This window comes from Sturnira hondurensis, unplaced genomic scaffold (assembly GCF_014824575.4).
Source record: "Sturnira hondurensis isolate 20B ecotype Veracruz unplaced genomic scaffold, ASM1482457v3 Scaffold0005252, whole genome shotgun sequence".
NCBI lineage: Eukaryota > Metazoa > Chordata > Mammalia > Chiroptera > Phyllostomidae > Sturnira > Sturnira hondurensis.
In genome coordinates, this window is record NW_028077883.1 from 3,953,181 (window position 1) to 3,962,073 (window position 8,893).

General features: G+C 50.5%; 1 protein-coding gene across 8 annotated transcripts in view; it reads left to right on the top strand.

Moving 5' to 3' along the window:
- ICA1 (islet cell autoantigen 1) overlaps nt 1-1,679 on the top strand; it is a 135,864-nt gene extending 134,185 nt beyond the window's left edge. For all 8 annotated transcript variants that reach the window (XM_037046397.1, XM_037046400.1, XM_037046399.1 and 5 more), the window contains one exon: nt 1,406-1,679. In XM_037046397.1, coding sequence (XP_036902292.1) covers nt 1,406-1,527 — 122 coding nt within the window. In that variant the 3' untranslated portion in view covers nt 1,528-1,679. The remainder of the gene's footprint in view (nt 1-1,405) is intronic.
- The last annotated feature ends 7,214 nt before the right edge of the window (nt 1,680-8,893 follow it).

Sequence of the window (8,893 nt, forward strand, 5' to 3'; positions counted from 1 at the left end):
CCCGTCAGAGCACGTATGAGCCAGAGAGGCAACCAATTGATGTTTCTCTTTACATCCTCAATACCCATATCCTCAAGTGAGGATTAAAAAGTAAAAGTAATATACCTACCAGAGATTTGACAGAAAAAAAAGACAGGGACTCAGAAGTATAACATGATTGGTATACTGCCAACTGTCAGGTGCCATTTCAATGAAAAGATGGAAAAAGGTCCTGCTTTGGCGGAACAGTCCCATCAATCCTCTGCCGTCACTCTAGCAGAACCACCTGTAGCAACGTGTCCCACCCAGGTTTTCTGAGACTCCTTCTAGCCAGATGGCAAGCACATTCCTAGCTGCTCTTAGCTAGAAGGATAACCTGTCAAAGAGACATTTTCTTGGTGCTTTTGATACTCCCGCCTGTTGGAGAAGGAAAAAAAGCGTGGGTCACCCAAGCCAATGAACTTAGATTCTCATGTGGAACGATTTAGATAGAGAAGAGCCCCCAACTTATGTAGAAATTGCTTGCATCAGGCACTCTTTTGAAAATGTTCTCCTCATCTGGGAAACAATTTGGCTCTGTAATTGTGGTATTCAGGATGTTCGGGCAGGTGGTCCAGTGCAAGCAGCTGAAGAGAGCAGTTCGCTGAGGCTGAAGGAGTGTGAGGATGATTTAGAGCCAGTGGGAGAAGGGGAGACGTGTCAAGGGCTCCTTCCCCTGCCTGATGGGAGAGGGATGAGCAAGGCAGAAGGCAGTGACCCTGAGCTCCCAGGCCTAGGCTCCAACCCCCTTCTGGGCCTGTAGCTTTGAAGTCCTCAAGAATGGCTGCGGTACTTCTCGTGGCCCAGCAGACTGGGAAAGATTCCTTCAGTGGACACTGGAAGGCCCACCGCTTCCTCAGCCATGCAGTCAGATCTCTGAAATAGCTATGATTCCTCCTGCTTGTGGTGGAATGGCAGGGTGTGAGGTCTTGGGCAACTCCGTGGGCTATGGACACCCCAGGGGTCGGGGTGCAGGTGGGGTTTGACATGAGAGCTCCGTCTTTCCTGAATTTTACACCATGGTTGAGAAATGTTATTCGGCCAGCAAGCAGAGGGACCTGGAATTCCCTGACTAGTTTTACTGATCTTGGAGAGGGGCAGGTAGTGAAGAAAGAAAAACATCAATTTGTTGTTCCATTCCTTTATGCATTCATTTGTTGCCTCTTGTATGTGCCCTGATTGGGGATCAATCCTGCAACCCTGGTGCGTCAGGACAACACTCTGAGCTACCTGGTCAGGGCCAACTAGTTTTAGAGTTGAAGTACAGTGGCCTTTGTCTGATCTGAGCATCCACCCTTTTCAAGATGAACCTGGACCCCCGACAGGCAGCACAGTGGAGGTGGCCATCTGGAGGCAGCTGGGCTGACGTTTCCTCTCCTCTCCCCAGAGCCTGCCAAGGCTGCCTCGGACCTGACTGCCTGGTTCAGCCTCTTTGCTGACCTGGACCCGCTATCAAATCCTGACGCCGTGGGAAAAACCGATAAAGAACACGAGTTGCTCAATGCCTGAGTCTGCGGGTTCCAGGAGGGAGCCCACACGCCACTCCTCCACGACACACCTGGGGGCTGATGGAAGGGTGATGCAATCAGTATGCTGTTTTAATATTTACGTGCCATTTTAATAAAATGAAAGGGTCAGAGGCCCTGTTTATATTGGTATAATTACTTACTCTTATTTGGTATAAAGGGATTTAGTGTATTCTCTCTGTGGATCTAACAATACAGGATTGTCTAGGGGCGGTTTCCAGGCTGGCGGTTCTCCTGCCAAAATCCACCTCACGGCTGCTGATGTGTCACTGGGCTACTGTGGGATCCAAGTTCAAATCGTTAACCTCCTTTGTGTTAGGTTTAAATAATGTGCCCACAGCCTCACAGGCAGCGGAGGCTGGCGAAGCTGAAATGCCTCCTCTTGTACCCTCCGCCTCCATCCCCCGTGGAAGGAGGCTGCAAGGAGGACCCCTCTGCCTGCCAACCACCTTCCAGCAAGCTCTGGATGAAGCTCCAGCCAACCAGAGACACCGTGCTCAGCCCTTTCCCGGTGGCCATGGGCACAGGAGCTGAGGGGGTCTCCACTGCATGAACCTGTCCATGAAAGCGGGTCCCAGTGTCAAAAGCATGTATTTCTGGAGTCCCTTGTGACAGTAACTGTTTTTTTTTTTTAATTAAAAGGAAAAGATATTCGACATGCAAAGTCAAGTTAATAAATGTGTCGTGGGGACACAGTGGGGAGGTGCTATGGGGGCAGTAGGGACTGGAGAGGGACAGAGGAGGAGGGCAGGTCACACCTGCATGGAGCCACTGACGGGGCCCCAGGCATCCCCCAGGCAGGGCAGCCCGGAAGGAGGACCTGGGCTTTTGTTGGCCCGGGCAGGCATGGGAGTAACAGTTTTGCAGGCGGGAACACTGTCTAAGTGGTTTAGACAGTCCGCAGTGGTAGAAACCCCAGAGCGGGTGCCTCTCCTCCCCGCCCTTGTCACCCACCAGCGGCATACTAGATGAGAAGCTGCACACATGCGCAGAAGCCTGCATACGGCCCTTTCGATGAGCCAGCTGCCCTGAGTGACGGTCGAACTGATGCTTAGCCAGGAAATGGTCCCACATGCTCAGCTAGGCCAGTGAGGCCTCTCCTGCTCTCCTGTGGCCCCAGTTCCCAGCGCTGAAAGGGTCTCCCCCAAACCCACAGGAATGTTGGGCTTCCCTAGCTGCCAGTGGTGTGCCCCTATGGAAGGGCCCAGCCCCAGCAGTAGCCACTGTCCTGTACAAGACAGCCTGGTGACAGGAGACAGGGACAGTGGAAGGCAGTCTCCTTTTCCACATGGAAAGAAGCCTGAGGATGAAACTGGGCTGGGACTCAGTGTTAAGTGGCAGGTGTGGCTCTGCCCCTTCCTGGCCTGCAGAAGCTGTCCCAGGAGTCTCATTTGTTTAGCAGTTCCTCAGCCAGGTATTCTCAACCTTCCCTCACAGGCATGGGAGAGCTCCCTGTACCCTGAACCTCTCTCATCTTTGGGCCTGTACATTTGCTGCCTGCTCCACCCAGGACACCCTCAGCCACTCTCATGGCCCTTCCCACCCCCAGGATCCTACCTCCTCAGATCTCACCTCCTCCACGGGGACTTCTCCAAGTGTAATCTGTGCTCTTCTTCGGAGGAACTGCCCCTCAGCTTTCCCTGACAACTCCCCTCCGATCCTTCTCCTGGCTCCTGATTAGCGCTCTCTCTGGCCGCCTAAGGCCCATGCAGTGTGCCTCTCCCTTTACTACCTGGTGTTGCAACCCCAAAGGACAAGGTCCCTGTTTGCCCCCGTCTCCTCCATCTCTCAGTCCTCTGCACTCCGGAGTCACCTGGTTGGCACGGGATTAATGATTGCTGAAGGGAGCTGCCCCGTGTGGAATTCGGATTAAGGCCTCTTAGTTCCACCCGGGGTCACAGTTGTTTGCAGCCACAGTAAGGAGATGGATCCGGAGGGGCTGACTCCGGGCTGAAGGCCCAGGGATCTCGGGGGAAGGGAGGGAGGGGCAAGGGCGTGTGGTGTTTTCCCCTGTGGGAATGGATCACTTTAAATACTAACAGGCTCCTTGTTAAAACGGATCTGTGAGTAAGGGCAGCGGAGAATGCTGGTAGCTGGACAGCCTTCGCAACACGTAGAAGGAAAGGATTGCTCAAGGAGGCATTTTCTCCTTGAATTTTCTTTACATTTTTGTTAAATAATAATAATAAAAAAAAAAAGTTCAATTCCCTTTCCCATCTGCAGTCCACTTGGCCAGGCTCTTGATCACTCTTGATAGGCGTGTTTTGATCCAGGCTCGCACAAAGCCCTTAGGCCACCTCTCCTGTTTAAGGAGAAGCAGCTGCCGCCTGATTCTCTTCACAGCAGGCTGTGTGCCAGCCAGGCCAGGGGGCTTCTTCAGGGGGCCCACCTCAGGGCGCCTCCCCAACAGAGGAGAGCACCCATCTCTGGCACAAAGAAAAAGGTGCCCCACCCTCATCACGCACAGTCTCACGGCTCCTTCATTTTCATCCCTCATCCTGAGGCCCCTCTGACCCCCACTTGCAGTGGCGCCCTCAGGCAAGTTCAGAAAGCACCTGCCCCTGAAGCCTGTACTGCCATTGTAGGTGGTCTGCAAGCCCCCCACCCCCACCCTGTCGCTCCTCCTCCCCCTGCCCCACCAATAGATGAGGAATCATCCAATTTAAGGGATGGAGCCAGAAATATTTCTATCTCCTCCTTTCTTACTCTATCTCCTCCTTCCCCAGCTGGCATGGGCTTTGGTGCACATTATAGATTCATTGCTTTCAAAAATGTAATTTTAGAAATGTCAAGTTGATTTTGAGTTCTGGGAGAGTGAGAAAAACATCCGTCAGCCTTCAGAATTAGAAATGCACCAATGTAGAAAGAACCAGCACTTTTTGACAGAGGTTTATGCCCAAGAAAATGTGATCTGCTCAGAGTTGGCAGCCCTGGGAACCATGAGTTGCCAGGGGGGGTGTAGGTGGGGCTCACCCATCATGCCGGGGCCAGTCTTGCCACTGGGTGTGGGTGCCAGGCCTGAGCCCCCCGAGGTGCCGCAAGAGGCTGCCTGGCCATCTGGGTCACTGGTAGCAGAGCTCCCCGGCCTTCTGCTCATCCTTCAGTTCCAAGAGCTGCTGATTGAACTCCTTGGTTTTCTTTCTCAGAGACCAGTGCAGAAAACCCTCCCCAGGGGCCAACCCTGGCGATGGCTCAGGGCTAACTATTAGTACTACTGATTTTGCCAGGATATCAAAGTCACATCTGTCTCTGTGGTCAACTAGCACCCTCCAGACAGCCGTGGCAATTCATCCTCCGCTTTGATTTAAGCCGTCTCCCTGGCCCGGCGACTGGCACCACTCACAGAGCAGTCCTGTAGGTCTCTTCAGCTTGGGGCCAAGCTGAGATGATTGGCCATGGCTGCCAAGAATTCTGCACTGAGGAGGATTCTGAAAGATGACTGATGTTTGTAATGGGTGTGGGGCAGGGAGTGGTGGCAATAATATTATATATTTCCTAATGCTGCATTAGACCTTGTCCTTCACGGGGCTTCTCCCTCTTCTTCTTCTTCTTCTTCCCCTCTCTTTCCCTCCTCCTCCTCCCTCCCCCTTTCCCCCTCTTCCTCCTTCTTCTTTTCTTCTTTTTTTTCTTCTTCTCCTCCTCCTCTTCCTTCTCTTACTCTTCCTCCTCCTTCTTCTTCATCAAAAGTAATTAGAATCCCGGAACCCTGAACAAGGGGCAAGTATAGATAAGAAAAGCAGAAAGTTCAAAGAACATGTCATTACTGAAATCTAATTCAACTCAAACTCATTTGAACACCAACAAAAAAAAGTGGGGTGTATTTATTTGCCCAGGTAACTGAAATGTATGCTTCAGGCACAGCTGGATCTAGAGGCTTGGGTAACATTCTCATCAGTTGTCCCCTCTTCCGCTCCCAGCACAGAATCCCTCCATGATGGTTCATTCCAAGAGACTTCTCATAAAGAAGCAAAAAGGATTTGCATCTCCAGCCAGTAATTTGGAATTGAGCCTACGTTGGGTCCTGTGTCCAATCTTCAGTCAACCACTGGGAGCGAGACGGGTGGGGGATCAAGCTTCTCACATGCCTATGCCTGAAGCCTGCCCCTCAAGGACTGAGAACGGAGAAATGATAGTTACTCAAGGGAAAACTGGGGCGCTGTTACTAGAGGAAGAGGGAGTGGATCCTAGGCAGGAAAATGCAATAGAGGAACATCGGTCAGTTGCTTCTCCTATGCACCCTGACCGGGGATTGAACTGAAACCTACGTATGTGCCCTGACCAGAAATAGTACCCACAATATACTGATCTACAGGTTGACTCCCCAACCAATTGAATCACCTGGCCAGGGCCTCCTCTCTTTATGTTTAGGCCAAATGTACCCTTTGGGAATAGAATTTAGGGCAGTGGTTAGGAGTCTGGGTTCTGAAGCTGGACAAATGCGTGGTCAAGCCAAGGCTCCACCAGCCATAAGCCACAGGCCCTGTCTGAGCTTCCATGTTCTCATCCGTCTTCTGCAGACAGCAGCAACCCCAGCTCACGGAGATGCTCCATGGATGGACTTAACACCCTGCTCGCATGCTGCGGAGCTGGTGTCAGACAGCTGCTCACTTGGTAGTGCTGCGGAAGGAAGAGTGTGAGGCTTCTCCTTCCCCACACCCTCCCAGAAGCTTGTCTGAGCCCCATCTTTTCTCTGCATTGTTTATTAACTCTTTCCTAATCATCAGGGGAACAGAGGAACATAGGATGAATGTGTTGCTCCTGACTTGTCCATAAAGTTGGGCAGAATATTGTGCTGAGCGTAGAAGTGAAGTGGGGTCTCTGCCACACAAAGGGACGTACTCCAGAGTCGCTACGCTGAAAGGCATTTCTAAAAGGCACCGCGAGCCAGAACACAGATCAAAAGAAGCTGGGCTACAGAGCACCTGGACCTCAGACACTGTTGTTGGGGAAGCAAAGTGGAAAAGTCGTTCTCGAGTGTGGTTTGGCAGTTTCACAGAAAGTTAAACACACGCTTCCCATACGACCCAGCAATCCCTAGGAACTCACTCTAGAGGGGGAAAAATTTACATCCACACTAAAGCTTGTACGTGGATGTTTGGAGCAGCTCCATCCATAATCTCCCCAAACTGGAACCACCTAAACACCCTTCACCTTATGAATGAATAAACCGTGGTACCCACACGTATGGGACCTCGCTCAGCAGTGAGCGGGGATGAGCCAGTGTGCCTGCCACAATGTGGTCACCCTCGGTGGTGTCATGTACGTGATGTAATAGGAAGGGAACTTCGTCTCCGTAGTATTCTTTCCCCAAACTCATAGCCCTGTCTAGTCATAAGAAAAATATCAAACTCAAACTGAGGGACATTCTGCAATATATTTGACCAGTACCCTTCAGAAGTGCCACCACCATGCAAGACAAGAAAAGACTGACCACAGAGGCGGGAAAATTAAGGAGACAGGCCACCTAAATGCCACGTGGAATCTGGGACTGGATCCTGCAACAAGAAAAGAACATTGGTGGAAAGATGAATGAAATCCAAATGAAGTCTACAGTGTAGCTAATAGTATCATACCGATGTCAATTTCCTCACTTTGACACTCTCGTAAGATGTTAACATAGGGAAGTTGGATAAGGAATTTTGTACTATCTTTGCAACTTTTGTGTCAATCTACAGGCATTCTAAATTTTTTTTAAAGTTTTTGATTTTAAAGGCCACATGCTGACCCTGATTGAGCGCAGGGTTGGGAACCAAAGGATCGTGGTTCAATTCCCAGTCAGGGCACATGCCTGGGTTGCAGGCCGGTTCCCAGTGGGGAACACATGAGAGGCAATTGTACATTGATGTTTCTCTCCCTCTCTCCTTCCCTTCCCCTCTAGAGATAAATAAGTAAAGTTTTATTTTTTTAAGGCTACATGCTGTGTGATGAAAGGCAAATTTAAAGGACAGGTACAGATCACTGTTTCCAGGGATCAGTGTTTCCAGGGGCTAAGGGTGGGGGAGGGCTTGACTCCAAAGGGGCATGAGAAAACTCGGGGGGGGGTGGGGGGTGGAATGCTTCTATAAATTCTGTCGGTGGTTACACAACTGTTGCACTCGTCAAAATCCATAGAACCATGCCCTAAAAAGGATGAATTTCACTCGATGCCTCAAAAAAGTATGGCTTTAAAGAAAGGAAAGAAGAAATTGGATTCTGGGTGCTCCCCAAGGGACATGGCACTGCAGGGGTAGAGAGCCCCTGCGACATGGGGGGAAGCAGAGAGGCTGGGCCGCGGATTCAGGGGTCTGGCAGGCATGTGGCTCACGAGAAGACTCTGTTCACGGTGGTGTTTGCACAGATGTCCCTGGCACCCACCCACCTGTGGGGAAGCAGGACAGGCCAGATTACGCCGCCGAAGCGGTGATCACCACCGCACCTCAGTGACTTACAACAAGGAAGTTTTCTTCCTTTCTCACTAATGCTCTCTTTCCAAAGTGGGTCAGGGAGGCTCGGCCCCACACACCCTAGGGACTCATGCTAACAAAGCATCATTAGCTTATGGAGGATTTCATGACACATAGGCTTCTCTGTCCCAGCAGCAAGAAAGGGTAGCACTGGAGTGGCACCCATTGGCTGAGCTGTGCTTCATTCAAAGAATAGCACATAGCCCATTGGCCAGAAATGGTCACATGCCTAACTGCAGGGGACTGAGAGGTGGGACAGGGTAGACAGAGCATGTCCTGAGTACTGCTAGGTCTGCTTTACCAAGCCTCTAGGTCTTTAAAGTTGACTTTGAAGACCTTGTATCAAAATTTAGCAGAAAGAGATTCATAGATACAGAGAGGCATACATGTAGAAAACAGACCAGTGGTTGCCAGAGGAGAGGGGGGTTGGGGGCTGGGTGAAAAAGGTGAAGGGAAAGAGAAATACAGGTTGGCGGTTACAAAACAGTCCCGGGGAGGTAAAGTACAGCATAGTAAATACCGTCTATAATATTGTAATGATTAGGTACCATGCCAGGCGAGTACTAATATTGGGGGAAATAATTTGTAATGTAAGTGACTGTCATACCTGAAACCAACTGAATGTACACTTTAACTGAATGAATGAATGAATAAATAAATAAGTAAAGCAAAACCTAGTCTGTTTGAAGGAAATAATAAAATATATGTTAAAGAAGGGAGTTTTATTTTTAGCAGAAAACAGTCTTGTAACATTGGCAGTTCAGCCTTCCTGCAGGAGACTGGAAAAGTCCCATGTAAAGGTGCTGATACAGGTCGACATTCACACTGCCTCTCACACCACTGTCCCCTTCCAAGCTGTCCTGGCTCCCATTCTGCTGTGAGAGACACGGTCTTAGGCTAGTAAGT